Consider the following 25,991-nt stretch of genomic DNA (forward strand, 5'->3'; position numbering starts at 1 on the left):
ACCACTTGAAAAATGTATACAAAACAGAAAGAACATGTATGCAGTTGCTTGTAGGTAAGAAAAAGAATTGTGATTTCTACTATAAAATCGTTAACTTGACGTAAATTCCGGTGTAAAGTAAATTTACAGTAATTAAACGGTGTTTACTTGGATTTACGTAAAGTAACAGAAATTACACAAATTATAAGATAAATTGCATGCGGTAATTTTTGAAAGTTACGGTAAAATTAATGAAAATTATGGTATTTACGTAAATTATCTACACAAATACAAAAGAAAAAGAAATGTTACAAAATTACGTAAATACCAAAAAAATATTGTAAATTTTGTCAAAATGTTATGTTTGAAAGTATTTAAAATATTGACTGTATATTACGGTAAAATCGCTGTAAATTATGATAAATTGCTGTATATTGTGGTAAGTCTTTGTAGAGAGTTAACTTCGTTGTAAAAAAGAATGAAATTTATACTTTATTTAAAAAGATGGGAAAAAAATTAACTACTGTTACTTTATGAAAACCAGTGAAATATATATTATTATTAGCTTTATCAGTTAAAAGACGACAAATAATTTATTATAATAGTTTTTTTTTTCTTAAATACAATTTTATAAGCAAACATATCTGATACATGAAAATAAAAAAACAAAAAAATAAAAAAAATAAGACTTTTGTTCTAATATTAACAATACAGCAATGTAACATTGAAAATAGTAAAAATTACATGAGAGGGAAAAGGAAAGATATACGTTTTCTTTTCTATCTCATGAATACGATTTTTATGTTGAGGCGACAATGGAGATATTTAGGTTAGGAAGACTTTTTTTATAGTTTATACAGATGACTGCTTGTATGCTGTCCTGGGTTGTACATTTTTTCAAAAACCGCGACATTTCTATCACAATTTTTAGTTTGTGGCTAAAAATAAACTTACCACGAACTAAAAAAATGGTAGAAGTGCCGCGGTTTTGAAAACCGCGACATTTCTATCACAATTTTTAGTTCGTGGCTAATGATAAATAAAACCACGAACTAAAAAAATCAGTAGAAGTGCCACGGTTTTAAAAAATGTGCGCAAGCCGGAAGGACGACATACAAGCAGTTACCTGTACAGTACGTCGACTTAACATTAAAAAAATTGTCTGGTTCTAAATAACTCCTATTTTTATTTGAGGCTAGTAAAGTCGTCCATGAAAAACGAAATAAAAGCGCAATTTTTATAAATATATAAAAACACAATGATTCAATTAAGTTTTCCTAAATTAAAGAAAATATGCGTTTTACTTTTATGAAAATAATAATTAAACTTCCGAAAAAATCAGAGCCTATAATAATGTACAGTATTTTGAAAAAAATTATTTTAATATATTCTTTCTTTTGTAAAATGATGACCGTTATATTGATAAATCTGACGCCTGGTGGGAACAGATATAAGGGTAGAATTTTTTTATAAATACCTAAATCTACTCGAAAAAGAGGATTTTTTTTTGAGAGAAATTTTTTTATTTACGGGGTTTTTACCTCCGCAAAAAAAAATACAGCGTTTTATGTGTGTGTGTGTGCGTTGTGGATGCGTGCCTTGTAGAATTGTATGAAAGAATTCATCGTGCCGCGTGGAAAGAAAAAAAAGTAGAAAAAATGATTTTTAAATAAATAAAAAATAAGGTTCCTCATAATTATATATATATAAATAAATATATGAATATAAATGGTCGATCATCAAAAATCTATGTTATTAATATTACGAAGCAATTCAGACTCTGTTAGGGCAACTATAGAGTGTAACGACCAGCGGTTAATATTTAGTATGTAATATTGTCTATATTATAGAAATTGTCAAATAAATGTACAAACCTTCCAAAAATTCTTTTTCGATCTTTTCTATTCGTCGAATAACTCTTGCTTTTTATTTGAAACACGCAGAAAAATTGATTCCTATTCCTAAACTATATTTTTTTAGACCTTTATTACCTGTGGCCCCTCCGGGGAGTCAATTGGCGGGAGCGTTTTTTTTTAGTAATGGCCACTCCTCGTAAAGCCCTTTTAATAATGTTTAAATGTCCAGGAAGGCATATTTGCAACCTACTGTACTTTGCGTTTGCGAAATTACTGTGAATAAGCCTTTATGACTTCTATATTTATTTCAGAGTTCCTCCTCTATTTACTTTTACACTTTCTATGCCAATCAATACACTTCCATTTTTCCATTTTCTCTCTTCATTCAATGGATTCAATGTTTTTAGAATCGAAATATACAAAATAGTAAATAAATTTTTATTACTCTATAATTAAAGATATAAAATAAAGTTTATTTCATTTCGAATCGAATTTGATTTATTTTAATCCTTCAGAGACTCAGAGTTCATAGAGTGCGAGACTTTAACATCACACAGTTGGCCACACTGCGCTCCCCTTGGTAACCAGATTACGCAACTTCCGACATTAAAGCGGAAGAGGCGCAAACGCCATCTTGTAATATCGGTTTTTACGTGTGTGTGCGTGGGTGTACGTCGAAATCTGGTTGCAAGTGACGATTTTAATATAGTTTTCATTGAACAATATAAAAATTTAAGACAAAAATTAACGTATAAAATAGGACATTGAAATTATTTAAGTTCGTTAAATAAGTGTAGAAATTGAATAATGGGTCGAAAAAAGAAGAAGCAATCGAGGCCATGGTGCTGGTATCCTTTTTTTGTCGTCAAAAAATATAAATATATATATATGTATATATAAAAATGTCCGTTCACAATCTGCCCTTTTTTACGTAACTGTACTTATTCCTCTATTTGTCACTTTTTATCAACAACAAAATTTTGACATTTCTAAATTTTGTACATAAATAGAAGAAAAAGTTTATATATTCAAAATAATAATATTTTTTCCGAATATTTAGAATTTTCTTTCGATATTTTCGGTGCTTGGCGTTTTTCTTTTTCTTTACATTTTGCGCATAATCGAAATCTTGTCGCGTCGCAGGAGAGAAGTAATAAAATATAAAATGATAAAATATTGAAATATTTTTCTAGAATTAGATAAAATTTTCGGTTTTTAAATATAAATTTATTGGAAATTCGTTTTTTTTTTGGTTAAAATTAAAATCGCGATATGGAAAATAAAGTTTCTCTATTCAGGCGATAATGAAAAAAAAAGAAAACTATTACAAATTGAGAAAAATCTACGTTTCTTACATAGAATTTTTTTGATAAATAGAAATTACTTTTAAATTCATTCAAATTTTCTTTTTTCCGTAGAAAATTTTATTTTGTTTCGTATATAAATCGTAAAGTCGAATTTTTGTTTCAGAAAAAAATTTTTTTTTGAGGTTAGGTTAATTTTTTATAAAAAATATTATATTCTTTATAGATAATAATAATAATAATAATAATTCTTTATAAAACATTAAGATAAAGAAGCAAAATATTTTTTTAAAGTTAACCTAACCTCAAAAAATTTTTTTTTTAAACAAAAGTTTTATTGTCTATTATTTTTTAAAGAAGAATCAGACAAACAATCCGAAAAAAATTAGTCCAATTTCATTATTTTGTATTTTAGATAAAAAAGTTTAGTTAAATTTTTAATTTTTTTTAATGAAGAGTACAAAATTTAATTTTCAATATTTTGTACAATAAAATATTGGATTTAAATAAAAATTACAATTTTCTTTAAGAAACCTATTTTAAATTTATTTTTCTTAATTGAAAAAATTATAACTTCTATTCAAATTTAAATTTTAAAAAATTTTCATAAAAATGAGATATTATTATGAAAATTTTTTAATTCTTTAAAAAAAATATTTGAAATTAAATTAAAAAACTAATAAAAAATAGAAATTATGCAAATTTTTTAACAAAATTTATCTCGTTAAAAATTGTAAGTAATACAATAGAAATTACAAGGATTTTTTCCTAAAGACATTTAAAATTTTCTAAAAAAAAATGTTTTATAAATATATAAATTTTGAAAATTTTCGTATAAAAATGATACAAATATTTCTTATTTTTAAATAAATAAATAAAAATTTTAGATAATAAATATTAAATGCATATTATAGTGTGAATTTTGAGAAATAATTGAATTTTAAAAACTTCAAAATTTTAATTATTAATTTTATACAACTTTTTTTTTAAAAAGTTTAATTGAATCGCATTTTGTCCTGTAAAATATTTTATAAAATCGAATTTCTTCCCGTGTAATAATAATAATTATTTTTATCTTGTAATATAAACATTTTAATTTTCTAGGTGTTGAAAAAATACTAATTTTACGAATTCTTTTTTATGAAAAATAGTTTCCTTAACTTTACAATTTTCGTTTTTTTTTGCGAAAAAAAGGTATTGCAATCGAGAATTTGACGATGAAAAAATTCTCATTCAACATCAGAAGGCAAAACATTTCAAGTGCCACATTTGTCACAAAAAACTTTACACAGGCCCCGGTCTCAGTATACATTGTATGCAGGTAAAGGAACATTTTTACATTCATTTAACTATTTAAAATTTTTTGAAATTTAATTTTTGAAATCTAATTTTTGGAATTTAGTATTTTGAAATGGAAGGAAGGGGAACTTTTTTTAAAATTCTCTTTTTCTTTTTTTTAGGTGCACAAAGAGGCAATAGATAAGGTTCCAAATTCACTACCAAATCGAAGTAATATTGAAATCGAGATTTATGGTATGGAGGGTATACCGCCGAATGACGCGAAGGAACATGAAAAGCAACGCAATGGTAATCGCCCTGGTTCACCGAGTTCAGGCGAAGATGAACCCGTGCAAAAGAAAGCAAAACCAGAGGGATTATTGGGTTCAGCTCCGGGTGCGACGACAAATTCAAATTCATCTGTGATGTCAGGAGGAATGTCCGGAATGCAGGGACATCCGGGAATGCCTCAAATGGGACAGTTCCCACCGCCCATGCATCCCATGATGGGACCAATGGGTCATGTCGGTCCAGCTTTCATGGGACCTGGGTAAATTTTTAATTTACACTTCTAACAAATTTTCATCTTTATTTTACTTGATTTTTTTCTGATCAAAAAAAGGGAAAGGAGAAGGGAAAGATAGCTTTTCCTTCTCCTTTCTCCCTTTTTAAGTTTTTCCTTTAATTTTCCCCTCCTTAAGTCTCGGATAGAGTAACTTTATGTTATTTTATAAATTATTCATTTAGTGAATAATTTTTGAAAGTTGATGTTTTATCATTTTTATTTTCTTTCAGAATGATGCAAGGAATGCCGGGTATGCCACCGGGAATGCAACCGCCAGTCAGCGGTGCGTCAGTGCCGCCTACACGACCTCTATTTCCAAGTGCAGCGGCTGTGTCAACTGCCACATCGACGTCGGCGACTCCACTTGGCGCTGATTTCAAACCAATCACATCCATTGCCGGTGGATCGATTGGTCCCATGAAGCCAACATTCCCCGCATATAGCGGCTCGGATTCGGCATCACACAACAGTAATTCCGATCCGAAAATTAATCTCATAACAACTACTGGCGCCGCCAGTAAAATTATTCATCCACCCGAGGATCTTAGTCTCGTAAGTTTTCCTAAACATCAACAGTTGAAATATTTTTCTATTTTTTACAGGGAAGTCTTCCCTGACCTACGGCAACCCTGTAAAAAAAACCTTCAATTTTTCACAATAATTTATTTTAAATAACTTAATTCTATTGAAGAACTTCCATAAAGTTATTATAAATCATTTAATGAAGTACTTTTTTCAAAAAATTTCAATTTTGTTCAAATTAGTTTCAATTTTAAAAATTTTAACGCAATTCTTTGAAAAAATTCAACTATATCTTAATAAATATCAAAATTCTTTCCAGAAATTCAATTATTTTCAAAAAAAAAAAAAAAAAATTCTAGTCAATATTTCAATTATCTTTATAAATATCAAAATTCTTCGCCGAAATTCAATTATATTCAGGAATTTGAATAAAATCCATTGCAAAATTTAATTATTTTTATAAGTAACAATATTCATTACAAGAATTCAATTATTTTCAAAATTAATAAAATTCTTCAAAGAAATTCAATTATATTCAAAAAATCTAAAAAAAAATTGTGGTCAACATTTCAATTATCTTTATAAATAAATAATAAAATTCATCGACAAAATTTAATTATTTTCATAAATAATAGTATTCATCACACGAATTCAAATATTTTCAAAAATTTTTAAATTATAAAATTATAAAATTTCCCAAAAAAATTCAATTACTTAAAAACAATTTTAACAATATTCCACACGAATATTCAATTATTTTCAAATTTTATTTTTTAAATTCTCTGGCATATTTTAATTATCTTTATAAATATCAAAATTCTTCTCCAAAATTCAATTATATAGAAATTTTAATAAAATTCATTCCAAAATTGGACTATTTTTATAAACAACAATATTCATCACAGGAATTCAATTATTTTAAAAATTTATAAAATTCTTGACAGAAATTCAATTATTTTAAATAAATAAAAAAAAATGTGGTCAACATTTCAATTATCTTTATAAATAAATTGCAAATTTCATCTACAAAATTCAATTATTTTGACGAATTTTAATAAAATTCATTGCAAAATTCAATTATTTTCATAAATAATAATATTCATCAAATGAATTCATATAGGGTAACTGCACCAATTGCCGAGGGTGCTCCAATTGTCGAGGATAATAATTTTCTTTTTTAGATAAATAGTATAGGGGAATGTAGTCAAGGTTGGCCTACTGTCTAGGTAGGCCACTCGCGTTTTTATGTCAAGTTCACTAGCGCCACCTACGCGCATTTTTGTCGAAGCTTGTCTTAGTGAAACCTAACTTTCTGTTCAATTACATTTTCGGAAAATCGAAAATTGTGTTTTCTGTGACGTCGGTACAAAAAAAGCTCAAAAAAAGTTTTGTGCATAATGTGAAAAACCATTAATAAAAGATAAAAAACAAATTGAATCGTCAAGGCAAGTATGCAGAAAATTTGTGGGACTCATGGTTGAAAGGAAAACAAAGTAAAAAATCGAATCCCGAAACGTATTTCTTTATGGTTACAACAATTCGGTAATGTTACTTACTGTCAAGGTCGGCCACTATGTGTTTAAAATGCGCAAAGTTGAGGACGAGCTACTTCATTTGCAAAAACTGCAATTCTGTATAACTCATAATATAATTGATCATCTTATTAATATTTTTATTTAATTTTATTAATATTTTAGTGCAAAACTTTTTTTTATTTATATTTATTTTTTTATATTGTTTATTGTTATTATTTTGTTATTTCATTAAGTTACAAACTGTAAACAATAAAGAATCAATTTTCCGTAACTCCAAACATGTTATTTTATTTTTTAACGATTAATGCCCTTTGAATTTTAAACATGGCCGACCTTGACTGTAATGGCCAACCTGGACTACAAATTTTTTTTTTTTTAAATCTTTATAACTTTTTCATTTTTAAACCTGTCAATTTACTTTGTACAGAAAAAATGTTCCTATTAAACAGGACTTTCCAACCATATACTTCAATTGTCCAAATTCATTTTTTAAAAAAAGTTATAAACAAAAGTCAAAAAGGTGGCCGACCTAGACTATGTTCCCCTAATATATAATATTTAAGAACAAAAAACATTTCTAAATAATCTTTGTATTTTCAACTGTATATTTATATATACAAATTTCGTAGCGATTTTACTAAAATAATTATTTAATTAATATTATAATTCACTGCTGTGAAATTTACACGAATCTCCATTTTCTTAATACTTCAGGTTGATTAAAACAGATTTTTAGAAATGCAAATTAAACGTATTTATAATGACTTTTTGTGTACAAAATTATTATTATAATTTTGTACACGAACTAAATTAATTTTGTATGCATGTTTTTTTGTTAAAAAAAAATATTTAATATTTTTTAAAAGCAAATCATCGGTATTTGGTTCCTTTTTTTTTGACAGTTCCATTTTTCGAGGTAATGACTCGAAAATTGGTGTAGTCACTTTTTTCGCTGATGCACCATTTATCGATGGTTAAGTGTTTATTTACTAAACGTCAAACATAAATGCCAAACATTTATAGGTACAGAGAAAAAGAAAAAAAATGCTCCAAAAATTTACAACCAACAGAAAATAATCAACAAAAAAAAACGAGGAAGACGGAAAAAAAATTAATAAAAAAAATGCATTATTTAAAACTAAAAAATTTTGTACTATAGTTTAATTATAATTAACCATTATATTTACAGTTCGTAATAAAAGTTTATTTTATTCGTTTACAAATTTAATGTGACTTAAATTAATTTATTTTTTCAATTAATGTCTGATTAACAAAATTGATTAAATTTAATTAACTTATTTATAAAAGTTTAAAAAACAGTTAAATAATTTTCTGTCGTGTATCATCTACTATAAAAATGTTTTATATCGATATTATAAATTATTCAATTATAGTTAAATAAATATATTTGTTTTCTGGTAATGTTCTATAATATTTTTATCGAAAAAATAAATATCTACTCGATTTTCTAATATCTGTACAGGTTAATTGTTAGGTTATATTGGGTTATATGTTTAAAAATGTCATACCCTCGACAATTGGAACAGACCCTCGAGAAATTAGCACAAGACCATCGACAAATGGTGCTTTTGCTCGATTGACTTTTAAATATATTTTTTGCTTAACAATTTAGTTTATATTAAAAAAATAAATATGAATATTAAACATTATTAGATCCTTCGTCCAAATATACAAAAATCAAATTTTTAAGTGCACTTACTTCCGAGAAAAAAAATGTCAAAGTCACGTGTTGCCTAAAACCCTCGACAATTGGTACAGTTACCCTATTTTCAAAAATTTTGATAAAAATCATGTCAAAAATTCAATTATTTTCTAAAATAATGAAAATTTCACTGGAATGCAATTATTTTCTAAAATATTGAAAATTTCACTGGAATTCAATTATTTAAAATAGAATTTACAATAAATTTTTTCGAAAAAATCAATTGTTTTAAAATTTGGCATTAAATTCTTCTCAGTAATTCAATTATTTTCAAAAATAATGAAACTTATTGCAGAATTTTAATTATTTTTTAATATAATTTTAATCGAATTCCTCGAAAAATGAAATTATTCTTAAAAATTTTATGAATATTCGTCGAAAGAATTCAATTATTTGAATATTTGTTAATAAAATTCAATTATTTTCATGAATAATAATATTCATTACAAGAATTAAATTCAATTATTTTCTAAAATAATGAAAATTTTACTGGAATTCAATTATTAAAAATAGAATTTGCATAAATTTTTTCAAAAAAAAAATCATTTGTTTGAAACTTTTTTTTATAAAATTCTTAGCAATAATTCAATTATTTTCGAAAATAATAAAACTCATTGCAGAATTTCAATTATTTTTAATCCAATTTTAATGGAATTCCTCGAAAAATGTAATTATTCTAAAAAAATTTAATAAAATTCGTCGAAAGAATTCAATTATTTGGAAATTTATTAATAAAATTATGTATAAGAATTCTATTTGAAGAAACATTTATTTATTCAATAAACTATTTATGTTTGTTTTTAAATAATTGAATTCTCGTAGAATTTTGTAATAAAAATTGATTTAAAAATTAATTTCATTTATAGTTTCAGATAATAATTAAATTTTTGAGAAGTTACTATAATATTTGAAATTTTTAGAAATAATTGAATTTTACGTAAATGGTTTTAAATTAAAATCTTTGAAAATCTGAATTTTTTGTACTTTTAATTAAAGATTCTATGGAACTAAATTTATTCAAAAAAGCTTCATAGAAATTTAAAAAAATTATTTCAATTTTTTATTTTCTAATGTATATTTAATTGAACAATATCCCAATAATCGAAATTTCGCGTAAAATTTAATTACAAAGAAATGGATTTAAAAATTCTCAAAAATAACTTTCTCAGAAATTATGAAAAATAATTTTAAAATTTAATTTAAAGAAGAAATTTTGTTTAAAATTCTAGAAAGTAATAATTTAAAAATTCTCAAAAATAACTTTTTCAGAAATTATGAGAAATAATTTTAAAATTTAATTTAAAGAAGAAATTTTGTTAAAAATTCTAGAAAGTAATAATTGAATTGAAATAATGAAAATAATTTTGAAGAAGTTACTATAAGAATATTCTTATAATATAAAATAATGATTTTATCATTCGGTCACCTTTAATTATGAGAAAACATTGGAAAACATGAAGAGAGCGATCGATTTCTTCATGTTTTATATTAATATTCTTATAAGTTGTTGAATTTCAAAAAGGTTTGATAAATTCTTAAAGATCTTAATTCCCATGGAAAAATAATAATGATTAAATATTTATTTCAAAATTAAGTCCTTGATGTTTTCGAATAATTTTCTAATTGTGTTCTTCGATTTGCCATTTAAAAAAAATTCGTTAATAAATGTAGTAGAACATTCTTTTGAATATCTATTAATTTTTAGAGTGAATCAGAATATTCTTTAGGGTCAGGGAAAAAATCAAAATCAGTCAGGAAAAAGTCTAGAAATCAGGGAAAAACATTAATTAAATGTTTGTGGCAACCGTGATAAAACAATTTTTTTTTTTTAAATAAAGAGGGCTAATTTTCTATTTTTTTTAAATCAATAGGAGGAGATTCGAGCGAGATTACCAAAGTATCAGCGACGACAGATCGAGGATTCTCGTTCTAGTCAAGTGGAAGCAGCCCAACAGCATGCGGCCGCATTGCATCATCATCATCAGCAGCAACAACAGCAACAACAGCAAGCGGTGGCAAATGCTGCGGCTGCATTTCAGGATCAACAGCAACGTCAACAGGCCGCCTTAAGTGCCTTACATCAACAACAACAAAGGTTTCAAAGGCCTCCACAAGCAGTTGTGGTACCAGCATCAGCCGGCATGCCAGTTAGTTCCGTAGCATTAATGGCGCCGCTCATGCGACCAACCATGACACTTGCTGCACCAGCTCTTATTCATGGAGGTAACATGATGCGACCGCCCCCCATGGGCCTGCCACCAGGTAAGTCTCCCAAAATTTCTTGCCCTTGCTCCATTCCCCCCCCCCAACCCTACCCGCCCCCCCATTTTTCTCTATTTATAACACTTTTACCCCAATTATCACAATATAAAACAAATATGTATTTCCCTTTACCAATTTTTCATGTTTTTTACTATATGATCGACTTAAAAAAATCTACTCGAACGCGAATTATATATATATAAACCTATCCATTCGTAGTGGATGTCTCTTCGGAATAGTGTGAAGATCTTTTTTTTTAAATACCAAAAGTAAAAAGGAGCCTATAATGCTCTGTTCCCGTAGAATTTTTTTTTTCCTCTTTTTATTAATTCTTGTATTTGTCCTTGTATTTTCATTTCAATATGCTGATTTTGTCAACTTAGTCTTTTTTTTACATATTGAATTGACAATTTATTTGAATTAAACAAGTTATCGAAAGTAAATTGTCAAAAGTAAATAAGTAAATTGTCAATTCTATGTTTACTGACTCTTTATTTTTTTGCTTTTTCTTTATTATTTTACTATTCAATTAAAGATGTTTATTTTTTGCTCGAAATGCCTTTTTGAAAAATAGAGTAACTGATTAGTTTAAATGGTGCATAAATGTTGACTGCATGAAGAGATTTGTTCTTGATTAAAAAAATAATCAATTCCAGTAAGTTTTTATTTATATTTTTTAATATATTTTAAATATATTAGTTTAATGTATTTTAAATATATTAGTTTAATATATTTTAAATATATTAGTTTAATATATTATAAATATAATTTTTGTTTCAAGGTTATCAAAATTGAAGAAATTCGAAAGATTTTTGAAACTTTCTGTTGCTTAAAAATGTGGATACTGTCCATTATACTACTGAAGATATTATTGAACCTACAAATTGGATTCAATCTATAAGAAAGGGGGGGGAGGGGGTTCTGAATATTATACTACAGTCGTGTTCAGCAATACCTTCCCCGGCTGAACGTGTCGCACTCATTTGTTTCCATGGGAACATACGAGTGCAACAAGTTCGGCCGGGGAAGGCATTCCTGATCACGACTGTACATTAATGGAACTATAATTTGGTTTCAATTTTTTTTTTAAAGGGGGGTACTGATCATTATACTACTGAAGATATAAAATTGAACCTACAATTGGGTTTCAATCTATAAAAAAGGGGGGATACTGACTATTATACTACTGAAGAAATAAAATTGAACCTACAATTTGGTTTCAATTCTTAGGATAAGGGGGTACTGATTATTATACTACTGAAGATATAATTGAACCTACAATTTGGTTTCAATTCTTTGAAAAAGGGGGGTACTGAGCATTATACTACTGAAGATATAATTGAACCTTGAATTAGGTTTCAATCTACAAGAAAAGGGGGGTACTGACTATTATACTACTGAAGATATAATTGAACATTTAATTTGGTTTCAAATGTTTGAAAGAAGGGGGTACTGACCATTATACTACTGACGATATAATTGAACCTACAATTACAGGCTTCGCAATCATCTACTAAAACCTACTGTTTACTACTTTTTTTACGTTATACTACTATTTGGATTTTTTTTTAAATTTCAGCTGTTAAAAGCTACTATTGCTGTTTCTTTTTTGAGAATTTCCACTGCTTTAAATTCGCTAATACTAGAAATTAAAAAAACATTTAGAATTTAGAATAGCATTTTCAAAAAAAATTTTGTGGCAACAATTCAACTATTTTCATAAATAATAAAATTCTTAGGAATTTAATTATTTTCTAAAATTGTAATAAAATTCGTGGCAAAATTTCAATAATTTTTAAAAATATTTCTAAAAGAATTTAATTATTCAACAAAAATTGTGATAAAATTCTTCACGAACATTCAATTATTTTCCAAAAAAAAAGTTTCACGTGAATTCAATTATTTAAAATAGAATTTACATAAATTTTTTCGAAATAATCAATTTTTTTTTAATATTTGGCATTAAATTCTTCGCATTAATTCAATTATTTTCATAAATTTTAATGAAATTCATGGTAAAATTAAATTATTTTCTAAAATAATGAAAATGTCACAGGAATTCAATTATTTAAAATAGAATTAGCATAAATTTTTTCGAAAAAAATCAATTGTTTGAAACTTTTTTTATAAAATTCTTTGTAATAATTCAATTATTTCGTAAATAATAAAATTCAAAGCAGGATTTCAATTATTTTCAAATATTTCAATATAATTGTTCGAAAGAAATCAATTATTTTTAATACAATTTTAATTATATTTTTTTTGAAATAATTCAATTATTCTTTTAGATTTCAATACAATTCTTCCCAAGAATTCAATTATTTACATAAATAATTCTTCGAAAGAATTCAATTTTTAAAGATAAATAACAAGATTATTCCCGAAAATTCAATTATTTTTAGGCATTTTTATAAAATTCTTTGCAAAATTTAATTATTTTCATAAATAACAATATTCATTACAAGAATTCAATTATTTTTAAAAATAATGAATTTTTTCTTAGAAATTCAAATATTTAAAAAAATTGTAATAAAATCGTTCACAAGAATTTAATTATTTTCATTAATAATAAAATGATTTTTAGTAATTCAATTATATTTTAAAAAATTTCAAAAAATGCTTCACAGACATTCAATTATTTTTAAAAATTTTAATGGAATTCTTTGTAAAATTTAATTATTTTTACAAACTTTCCGCAATTTAATAATTTTTAATATCTACTATATTCATAAAATTTAAAAACAAAATTAAATTATTAAAAAGAATTTTTTAAAAATCTTTGTTAAAATTCAATTCTTTTTTATCAGTAATGAAAATTTCTCAAGAATTCAATTATTTAATTTGGAATTTGCATAAAATTAGTCGAGAGAAAACAATTATTTAAAAATTTTCCTGAAATTCTTCGCAAGAATTAAATTATTTTTATAAATATTAAAATAATTAAATTCTATGATGAATAATAGAAGAAAAATAAAAATGTAGAAAATAAAATATAGAATGGAATTCTTGTTAGTTTTGTAAAGTGTCTAAAACGAGTTTTTTTGGTCGTTAAGCTTAATTTTTCGGTAACTAATTTTTAGTTTGAATGCTACTTTATTCAAATTAATTATCGAGTGCGAAGTCTGCAATTAGGGTTCAATCTATAAGAAAGGGGGAGGGGGGGCGTCTGAATATAAAAGTACTGAAGATATAATTGAACCTCTATTTTGGTTTAAATTTTTAGGATAAGGGGGTACTGATCATTATACTACTGAAGATGTATAATTGAACCAACAATTAGGTTTCAATCTATAAGAAAATGGGGTTACTGACCATTATACTACTGAAGATATTATTGAACCTCTAATTTGGTTTCAATTTTTAGGATAAGGGGGTTCTGACTATTATACTACTGAAGATATAATTGAACCTACAATTTGGTTTCAATTCTTTGAAAAAGGGGGGTACTGAGCATTATACTACTGAAGATATAATTGAACCTTGAATTAGGTTTTAATCTATAAAAAAAGGGGAAGGGGAAGTGTAATGGTCAGTAGACCATTACACTGCATTAATGAAACTACAATTTGGTTTCAATTTTTAGGAAAAGGGGGGTACTGACCATTATACTACTGAAGAAATGAAATTGAACCTACAATTGGGTTTCAATCTATAAAAAAGGGGGGATATTGACTATTATACTACTGAAGATATTATCGAACCTACAATTTGGTTTCAATTCTTTGAAAAAGGGGGGTACTGACCATTATACTACTGAAGAAATAAAATTGAACCTACAATTGGGTTTCAATCTATAAAAAAAGGGGGGGATACTGACTATTATACTACTGAAGATATTATTGAACATACAATTTGGTTTCAATTCTTTGAAAAAGGGGGGTACTGACCACTATACTACTGAAGATATTATTGAGCCTATCATTTTTTGTGTTTCTTGAACACAAATTTTATTGAGTGAGAGAGCATAAAATATATAATATGAAGAGGGTCTCTTAAACATCGAAAGAAACAGAGATGAAAAGTTTAATAATTTTTTTCTAATTTAAAATTAACGTCAAAATAAATCTAAAACAAAATTTTTGTTTTTTCTTTTTAATCAAGAACAAATCTTGTGCGACAAGTGTAAATTAATGAAAATGAAAAGTTTAACAAAATTTGAATTTGAATTTTTTTCCAAATAAAAATATGCATAGGTATGAATGAGAAAAATGTTACCTCTTTAAAAGTTAACGCTTTTTGGTATTTACATCCATTTGTTTTCTAATTTAAAAAATTTTTTTTTGTTTTTTTTATTTGTTTTAATTGACGACAAGCTCCTGAAAAACTTTTACGTTTTTAACGGTGCGTTTACAGGGCGCCCGGTCACTCCTTGATGAGTGTCAAACGAAACCCAAGTCTCTGGTTACTAAAACCCTGTTTTAGACAAGTATAACAAGGTTGGTCCTTAGCAAATAGCATGCCGTGACATGGCCTATCTATATATCTCATATATTATTATCAATATATATATTATATTATCATATCATTTTGTCATTTTAAAAAAATGAAAATTAATACTTTAAATCATCGTCATTTCATTTTTTTGTCATCATTTTTATTCCGTCACTTTCTTTTCTCACTAATGTTTACGCTCTCATTGGCTATTTGTATACTTTATTTTTTCTTTTAATTCGTTTAAAGTAACGTTTTGTTTTTCGTCGAGTGGTCTTTTTTAAAAAATTTATTTTCTCGTATTTATTTGCAAATCATTGAGTTATTTTCTTATCATGTTCAATTATTTTTGTCAAAAAAAATTCGTAAGGTGAAAATTATTTTGTCGTGCATTTTTATAGGCTTGTAAATTTTACGCACCTTTAGGTTTTATTAGCGATTGATGTACCTTTTCGTTCAACACCTCAAGTTAAGGTAATTTTTTTTTTTTTTTTTTTAAATTTTGGTTAATGAAAGTAATGAAATATTAATATTTTTATTGATTTAACGATAAAAGGATTAATATCTCATTTAAACCACTCGACAATTTTTAGTTTCTATAAATTTTTCTTTCTTTTTAAATTTTTTAAAAATATTTAAAAAAATTTAATTTATAAATTAAATTTTTAACGCTTTTAATTTACTTTATATGCTCATAGAATTATTTTTTTTCTTTTTTGTTACATTCCTCAAACAACTTAACCGTTTCCTTTCGCTCTGTCTTTCTCTCTCACTATCTTTCTCTGTATATTTCTCTCCTTTTTTTTAACGTATTGATAGCTTGAAATTTCTGGTGTTGTGAAAATTGTAGAAAAAGTTCGCTTTATTTGGGCACGGTAACGCTCTCAGCCATATTTTTACCAAAAAAAAAGTTCGGTGAATTGATGCACTTTTTTTCATGAAACTGACCTTTTCCATATTATATATTTATCATAATTTTTGAAAACGTTAGGTTTAGGATACATCCTTGTTGAAATTATGCTTTTCGTTTTATTTTTTTTTTTTTTGTTATTGCTTTTAATTTCATTTTTTTCATTTTTATTTATTTTTATTTATTTTTATTTATTTTTTTCCTTTTTTTTCTTTTTTTTTTCTTTTTGTTATTTTCATCACTTAATTATCCATATTTGTAAAAATAATAAAAGTAATAAATTTTTTTTTTAATTTTTAAATTTTTTTAAATAATTTTAAAGTATTGGAAATTTTTTTTTTAAATCATTTGTTGTTTTTTATAATTGAATAGAAAAAAGTTATTTTTTTTTGTTACAAAACAATTTTTTAGACCATTTTTGTAGATCTTTGAAGATGTGCGATCAAATTGACGAATGAACCGCCTCTCAATGAAAAAAGGTAGAACTTTTATTTTCTATTTCAACTGGAAATTATTTGTGGGGAAAAGAGAATTTACTTATTAACATAAAAGGAAAAAAGGATTGAATTAAAAGGTTAGATTAATTTTTATCTCCTGAAATTTATTTTTTTTGCAGTATTAAATAAACGCGCAATTTAATATTTTCTTCTTCATTCACGCTCATTTTTTTATTTTTTAATTAAAATATCATTTTGTCATTTTAACATTTTCATTACTTTTTCTATCATTATCATTGTCATCATCATTATCATAATTTCTATTATAATTATTTATTTATTTTATTAATAGAAAATTATTTTGATTATTATTAAAATTATTATTACTATTTTTTTAAAATAATTTTTATAATTATTAATTTTTGTGATGTATCAACAACTGAGAAAACTATTCAATGATAAACGTTAACTTTTTTGAATCAACACTTTATTAAAATTAAAATTTTTAAAACGAATTTTAATTTTGTTAACATTATTTTAGTAATTTTTTTAAACGTTTTCTACAGTTTGAATTACATTTTTTATATTTTTTTATAATTTTTATATAACTTTTTTATTTGAAATTTATAAAATTAATTATTAAATTATTGTAACACAAAATTATTATTGAAATATTTTTAAACTTTAAAATTTTAAGAATTTTTTTAAAGTTTCAAACTTAAAATTTTAAGAGTTTTTTTTTAAAGTTTCAAATTAAAAATTTTAAAAAAATGTTATACTTAGCTTGAAAAACAAAAATATTAGAAATTATTTGTTACATTATATTTTTATATAATATATTAATATATTATATTCTATATTAATATTAGAAAGTTACTTTTTTGAGGTTATGTTAGAATCCTTGAAAACTTCTTATCATAATTAAGGAAAAACTCTAATTCAGACCTAACCTCAAAATTAAAACTTATAATTGTTGAATAATTGCTCTTGTTGTCGGTTATTAGTATCTTTATTGTCATCATCATCATTATTATTATTAATATTATTATCCTCATCGTCATTACCATAATCATTATTTTTCTTATTATTATATTATTTTGATTAAGTTATTATTTAATTATTATTATTATTATTATGATTATTATTATTATTATTATTATAGCCTAGCTTTTGTGTAACACATTAATGATTTAGAAATAAGTCGAGCTCTAAAAACAGACAGTAAGTAAATGATATTCACATACCAAGTATATATTACTGTATAATCAGTTATTTCTTGAATCTTATTTTATTTATTCCTCATCACTTACTAACGATTGGGAAGATAATGGTGATTCCTATACACGTTCCTCCTTTTGTTTCTTAATCGCGAGGGTTCCATTGCAATGCTTTTTTTATCGGAGGCGTCTTTTCAAAAGATTACATGTTACAGTTTCGAAAGATTTTTTATGTATTTTCATCTAAAAGAAGAAATTAAATTTAAAAATCAGTACTGAAGTAAGTTCATAGGTTATTGTTGTATGTCTGCATATCGTTGTCATGGTAACAACAAGAGTAAGAGAGAAAGTGAATTGTGTCTCTCTTTCTCTTGTACATTACCACGACAACCGGTATGCAAAACACTCGACAGATCTGTAAACGTATTTTTTTTTAAATTCAAAACATAGAAGTACCCTTTCGATTCTGGCCTCCTGAAGACAATTAAAAAAAACACACGTAAATATTATTGGTCGGACCATTTATTTAAATATGTAGCATATATTTTTAGAAAAATCTACAATACTTATATACTATATATTTATATAAAAATATGTACATGGAGAGAGATTTAAGATTTTAAAATTATTCATCTCTGTGTATATATAATTATATATGTTAAATTTAAAAAAATAGCGAAGCTCGGGTGACAGTCGAGATCATTTTTTTAGCACAAAAAAAAAACAAAAATTCAGTTAATTTTTCTGACATAATAAAGTAGACTTGAGCGTATGAATTTTCTTGTATGGTTTGAGGTTAATTCTACAAATGACAGAAAAAAAACCAATTTTTTTTTATTTCCTGTGTGGTAGCACCTTCATCTCGGTTTTGTTGTGGATTTTCAATGTATATTTGGCACATGTGCATGCTTTCCTCCTTTAGTTTAATATAGGCGAGAACCTAAGTAAACTAACCAAAAAACAAAAATTAAAAAAAAAACCTGCAAAAAGTTTACTAATTAGAAATTTAAAAAAGGGATTTACCCTCTGTTTTGTTAATTAACAGAGACAATTGACTGCTTGTGTAGCTTTATTCTCTTTCTCTAGAAAATAAAAACTAAACTTTCCTTGGTTTAATTTTTAAAGTCATTGATTCGTTCTGACGATCATTGTACTAATTTCTTGGATTTAAAAATTTTTTTTTTATTGTTGAAACCTTAAATTTGTTTCTATTTTTTAATGCTGCTTCTACAGTAACTTCTTTTCGGAAATAAAAAATCACTTTTGGGTATTTTTCATTGTTTTCCCGCATTTTTTACTTTTAAAAAGTTTATTTTGTTCGTGTCGATGAAAAATGTTATTGTAGAAGTACCCTTATTAGCTTGCGGACATGAAAGCGTTTTGCGTTTTAATTTTTTTTGTTAACGACCCAACCTTGCAAGTCGAAATGTAGTACCTAGCAAGTAGCAAGGTTGGGCCACAATTTATTGACTGGCCAACCTTGCTAAATAAAATTTTCAACTCTTTTTGATAACTACCCAACCGTGATAGATTAAATTTTTTATTTTATTTTTATGACTACCCAACCTTGCAAGTCGAAGTAGAAGAATTTCTCCTAGTAAGGATGGGTAGTTAATAAAAGATTAGGCTGCGTTAAGGTCCTTTTACAACGCAAAACGCTGCTATGTGAACGCACCTTAATTCCTTTGACTCCTAATTTTCCAAATTTAAGTAATTCATGGTTTTTTTTTCCTAAATATTTTTACCCAGTCTATAGAGTTTCGTAATATTCTTTTAATTTTATGGTCGAAACACTGAAATAAATTCTAAAGGTCAATTCACAATCCCCATTTTCCTTTAGTTTATCCATTAAAACAAAAAAAGACGCATTCAAATGCAACGATGGATCAGAACGAGTGTGACAGGAGTCTCGATGTAAAACGTAAGTTTCTTTTTAATAGAATTAGAAGCAGCCTTTCGTGATTTTGAAAAAAAAGAATAAAAAAACAAAAAATCGTTAGCGCATGATCGGCTGTCACCCGAAATTGCTTCCGAGCCAAAGGATCTGACCAAGGTTTATTTTTTAAAAAAATGCAACCTTGGTCTCATATTAGGTCCCGAGGTCTCTTAAAACGTAAGTACATTACTAATAACAAAAAAAAAAAAACGATTCGAGCCGAGCCGAGTCTTGAATATAAATATTTCTAAACTATTTGGATTCTCGAAAGCCAAATATCGTTCATAAAAAAAACCCGAGCTTTCCCGACAATGAGGAATCCGAGAAAAGAATTTTTTTTTCCATTTTTTTTCTTTGATATTTATGAACAAAAAGAAAATGTTCATGTCACATGTAATGATTGATGTTTCTGATTTGCAGGTATGATTGGAGCATTACCACCGGGTGCAATGCATCCGGCATTCGCTGCACCAATGGGTTTTCCTGGCGCACCAATGCTAGCGCCAATGATGCATCCACGTTTTAGATGATCGCCCCCAATGGACGGGCCCAATCCACCCCTGCATTTCGTGCTATGGGCTCGCCCCTAATATTCTCCTTAGGGTTCGGACCTTGGAAAATAAAGAAAGAAAGAAAAAAAATTAAAAAAAAGAAACACCAACAACTTGCAGAAAAAATAAACGCCAGGCAACTCCATCAGAAATTAGCCACAACAGAAGTTAGCAAAATCTTTGTTTTTTTATCTTATTATTATTATTATTATTATTATTACTGATTAATTAATTATTAATTATCATCATCGTCTTAGAGAAGTGAGTCGTTCAATAATGTAGAGGAAAAAAAAAGGAAAACAATTTTTTTTTCTTCTACAATTTGGACTTCTTATAACTCTGAACCAGTGTTGACGTCTCGGAGTGACGCCAGGTGGCGCTTCACGCTGTCGCTAGAAAATTGGGATTTTCCCCTTTTCTTCTTCCTATTATTAAACTTCCAATTTTTTTTTTCTTTGGAAATTAGCTTGAAAATTATGTATCGTTTTCGCGATATTTAGTGGCAGCGTGAAGGTCTTGTCGCCTCAGGTTAGTCGCATATTTTATTTTGTTCAATCCTTTGGCGCGATTTCATCATTAATAAAAATGTTTCATTATTTACTAATATAATTTCTTTAATTATGCAAAAAAAAAAATCGGTAAAATTCAAGAGGTTAGGAATAAATGTTTCAAGTTAACTAAGCAACTGAAAGTATTTTTTTTTTAATTGATAAAACGAGGAATATTATTTTTTTCTTATTGTGTACTCACCTTAAAGCAGTTCATTTTTTAGTCTATTGTGCATTGACCCTAATGGACTTAAAAAATTTATACGGACCCTAAAATAATATATTTCAGAGTCAATATTGTGTACTGACCTTAAAGCAGTGTATTTTAGAGTCTTTATTGTGCATTGACCTTAAAGGCCTTAAAATAATCTTAGAGTCGATATTGTACATTGACCCTAAAATAATACATTTCAGAGTCAATATTGTTTTGTACAGACCTTAAAGCAGTGTATTTTTGAGCCTTTCTTGTGTATTCACATTAAAGGCCTTAAAATAATCTTAGAGTCGATATTGTACATTGACCCTAAAATAATATATTTCTGAGATGAGTCAATATTGTGTACTGACCTTAAAGAGCTTTTATTGCATATTTACCTTAAAGGCCGTAAAATAATCTATTGTAGAGTCGATATGAGCTTTATAGCTTGTCGTTTCGTTTCTAACCTCAATAGTTGAATATAAAATTATATTTAAACTGTAAACGCTTTTCTAAAATACTTTTTTTTCTTTTGATTCGAATGGATGAAATCGCGCTGAAAATGCCTATCCTTGCAAGAATCATGTTGACGACGCATGAGTGAGTGGTAAGTACGGAGGGTGATCTTAAAAAAAATGAAACGGACACCAGCTCTCGACACTCGACTCACGCCATTTTTAATTTCCCGAACCAATTATTAACATTTTGTCCATTTTCAATCTTTGATTGTCGATTTTCGTGATTTTTTTTTGTAAATTTCTGCCAAGAGAGAAAATTTGAATTAAATTGCTTTTTATTAGTTCTCGAGTATTGTTTACGAACGCGCAGGGTATATGAGATAAACAAATATATATTTATTTCTTTCTTTTGTTTTTGAGGTTAGAATCAACTGCGCATGTCTCATCACTGATTGGTTCTAATTTCCCGCGTTTTATTTAAAATGATTTATTTGGAAAAAGATTTATTCTTTTATAATTTTGTTTAGAGTTTTTGTTAATAAAAAAAATATGTATTATTGTAAAAATAATTTATTAAATTTTGTGAATATTAATTATCGTTTTTCTTTAAATATTTATTTGGTAAATAAATAAAGGTGAAGAGAATATCTTTTTCAAAAACAAAAAATCATAAATAAAATGTGTTATTTTAGATAATGGAGTGATTTCAGTTAGACATGCGCAATTAGTTTAACTTTAACGAAAATTTTAAAAATTTGGAAATTTTTTCAAAACTTTTTTTCTTTAATTATAAACTATAGTTAATGAAAATGACATCGAGGATTGAAAGTATAATTTGAATAATTTCCTGAAAAATAAAAATTTTCCTTGTCACAATCCTTTTCTCATGCTGACTGTCCGCTAGTCTCTATCTATCTCTCTCTCTTTCTTTCTATTTTTCTTTCTCGTTTTTTCTTTTACTCTGTCGTTACACACCGAAAAAAAAGTCGTGTACGTACTTGCTCTGCGTATTGTTATTCAATTTATACACTTTCCTTTCAGGGATCGCTCTGCAGAGTTGAAAAAATACTTAAAATTTATTTCTTTTTGATCGAGTTAATAAAAATATTAACATTCATCATTCAAAGTATCAAAAAAAAATTTTTTTCTTACTCAACAAAATTTTATTAAAAATTTTTCCCCTTGAAAAACAAAACAATTTCAATCGACTCGGCAGGGCTGATCTTTTTTAAACGCAAAATTTTTGAACATGTAGAAAAGTTTTGTTAATTATTTGAGTGTCATAATTATCGACTGTTCCGAATAAAGTTTTTGTGGAAAGTTGAAAAATAAAAAAAAAAACTGGGCAATAGTCTGATGTTCTTAGAAAATGATAAATTTCTTCTCAAATAATAAAAAAAGTATTCAATAATATCATTTTTCTTATTTTGCCTAATTACGTTATACATATTTCCAAAATTTATCACTTTCATTAAAAATAAAAATAAAAACATTGTGTATTCGACTTTTCTCAGAACAACGGGCAATGGCCACATATTGTTTCAACCAATCACAGCTCTAATCGCTGTTGGACCTTTCAGGTCCCTTGCCACAAGGCAGGCGATTGTTTGGACCTACCGTCTTTGAGTCGTCGAATCCCGAGTTCAAACACTGCAATTTTTTTCATTTCTGATCGTTTAGTAAATTGTTTTTTGTCATTGTGTCGATAGAAATCGATGTATCGATAGTAATCGATGTTTTCATTATCGATATTATTCAATATATCGTTAATAATCAACAGTAATTGATTATATTTGACGTATCGATATTAATCGATTATATTTGATATATCAATACTAATCGATTATATTCGATGTATTGATATTAATCGATTATATTCAATGTTTTGATAATAATCGATTATATTTGATATATCAATAATAATCGATTATATTTAATATATCGAAAACAATTGATTATATTTGATGTATCGATAAAAATTGATTATAATCGATAATGTTTGATGTATCGATATTAATTGTTAGTAATCGATAATGAGCGATGTATCGATAATAATCGACTTGCGATTAACTTATCGATACATTGAAGAATAATTAATAAATTGAGATATAATCGACATATATATAGTGAGGAATATCATTAAATTAAGAAAAAATTGTTTGCAGTACTTTCTGTTTGTATTTTTTGTTATAAAAATAAGTTTTAAGAATGTAATATTTGACGTCACTCGGGGATTGTATGGCTTGATTGACGCGTGGCTGGACCGAGAAACAATATTAATTCACGATAATTTGTAAGGAACGCGAGAGAAACATTATTAACTGGCTCGCCAATCATTCGAAATGGAAAAAAAGAAAAAAAATTAAAACACATTTTGATAAATTTTTGATTATTTTTAATCATTTAAATGACATTAAATAAATAGTAAATAAATATTTAAATAAAAATTTTAATATTTTTAAAAATTTTGATATAATTTAAATAAATTTTTGAATAAAATTAAAATAAAAATGAAAAATTTCGTGTAATTTAATAAAAATAATATTTTAAAGAAAACTTTTAATGAAATAACATTTTTTTCTTTTGTTTTCATTTCGATTGTTCGACGATTGATTAACACAGACTATTGTGTGTACATCGGTATTATAAATATATTATGTCTATCTTACTTACAAAAAAAAAGCGTGCAAGAATTCCCGCTAAACAAAACCAAGAAAACAAAAGTAATGAATGAAAAAACAAAAAAAAAAGAAAAGAAAATTGACGGAAATGAATGAAAATGAAACATTTTTATCTTTAAAAAAAAGCAAAAAAAAATTATATGTATTTTTAACGCCTGGTGAATAATTGCGAAAGCACGTCTCGCTAAAATGGGAAAAAAACGCTTTTTTAGCAATCCGGTAAAACACTTCTGGGTGACTCTCTTCACATTCTGGAAAAGCAACTGTCGCTAAAAATCAGTAATCCACAGCAGAGTCGTAAATAGGATTATGCTTGAGGTAATGTCTCAAAAATTCAAAAAAAAAAAATTTATTCTAGTTTTAAAGCTAGCTTTTGTTTTTAAAGTGAAAAAAGAAATTTTTTTTAATTGTAAATTGCATTAATGTTTTTGCACTTTAGAATAATTATACAAAAAAATTTTTTCTTCTATTTTTTATTGGGTTTCTTTTTATATCTCTCATTCTCTATTGCTCCATCTTTTGTTTGTTTGTTTTTTTTTGAGTGAATTTTATTTGTTTTTATTTTGAAGAAAAAGTAACAATATACAAGAAAAAATTAGTGTTTAAAGAAAAAAAAAAATTAATCTTAGAAACCTAGTTACGGCTCTGGCATTTTAGAATGTCTAGAAATCTTCTATAAATGTTCTTTTCAGCCAACGACGGACACGATCAGAGAGAACATGAAAAAAAGTAAGAAATGGAAGTTTTTTTGAAAGAAAGAAAAAAAAATATTGGTGTATGTCGCACGAGGATGTATCTCTACGAGGTATTAATAAAAAGAAAATGTTGATTCATATGAAAAATTTGAGGGCAGCTTCAATTCGATAATTGACAAATTTTTGATATTTTAATTTTCAGTTTTTTCATTAAGAGAATTTTTCAATTTGATAAAAAATGTGTCTATTATCGAATTTTTGTTGTTTTCTGTGTTCTTTTCCTTCTACATTTCCTAGTATTTCCAGATTTTATCCCATGGGTTGTATTTTTATTCTTTGTATGTCTTGAAATGAAAAAAATCCTCGTTTATAAACAATATTTTTTGAGGTTAAATACGTCAAGAATAATTCTCAGCAAAAGTCAATAAGTATTCTAATTTTTTTGTTTGCAAATTGGTAAATCAATGTTTTTTCCATTAGACAGGGTATGTTAATTTTTTGTTGTAGAGTTCAAATTTGCATAAATGCGATACAAAGTTGAATTTTGATTTTAACCTAAAATTAGGATCGTAATGGGCAATTTTCAACATTTTTAACACTGGTCAAGGATTTAGGTTTCTTTTCATATTTCTAAATATTAAAGTTTATAAATACGAAGGAATTTTTTAATTAATTTTATTTTATTTATTATTTTTTTTAATTTTTATTAAAAAAATATTTTACAAGACAAATTAACAGGGATAAAATATTTTCCCTGTTTCTAAATGAAAAATAGGTATATTTATTCATTTTACACTTTGGTATTTGAAAGATATTTTTAATTTTTCGTTTCTTTCAACAGTTATTTTAAAATGTAAAATAGAGAAAATAAACATTTAAAGTCACTTGTCTCGCAATTCTTGGATTG

At 26.0% G+C, this 25,991-nt stretch overlaps 1 protein-coding gene across 3 annotated transcripts; it reads left to right on the top strand.

The window, feature by feature from the left end:
* Positions 1-2,460: 2,460 nt before the first annotated feature.
* LOC122503919 (BUB3-interacting and GLEBS motif-containing protein ZNF207) lies at positions 2,461-25,231 on the top strand. 3 transcript variants are annotated; one of them, XR_006301788.1, is made up of 8 exons: positions 2,461-2,683; positions 4,334-4,460; positions 4,600-4,967; positions 5,213-5,534; positions 10,634-11,024; positions 20,376-20,673; positions 24,602-24,707; positions 25,082-25,231. XR_006301788.1 is itself a non-coding variant. In XM_043614690.1 (6 exons), exons 1-6 carry the CDS (start codon positions 2,643-2,645, stop codon positions 20,483-20,485), a joined length of 1,359 nt encoding a protein of 452 aa, XP_043470625.1. In that variant the 5' UTR covers positions 2,461-2,642; the 3' UTR covers positions 20,486-23,979. The 3 variants fall into 3 exon arrangements, 1 of the variants encoding a protein (XP_043470625.1); XR_006301787.1 differs by having other exon boundaries at positions 24,602-25,231; XM_043614690.1 differs by lacking the exons at positions 24,602-24,707; positions 25,082-25,231 and having other exon boundaries at positions 20,376-23,979.
* Positions 25,232-25,991: the final 760 nt, after the last annotated feature.

The sequence above is a fragment of the Leptopilina heterotoma genome, unplaced genomic scaffold (genome assembly GCF_015476425.1).
Source record: "Leptopilina heterotoma isolate Lh14 unplaced genomic scaffold, ASM1547642v1 Lhet_275, whole genome shotgun sequence".
NCBI lineage: Eukaryota > Metazoa > Arthropoda > Insecta > Hymenoptera > Figitidae > Leptopilina > Leptopilina heterotoma.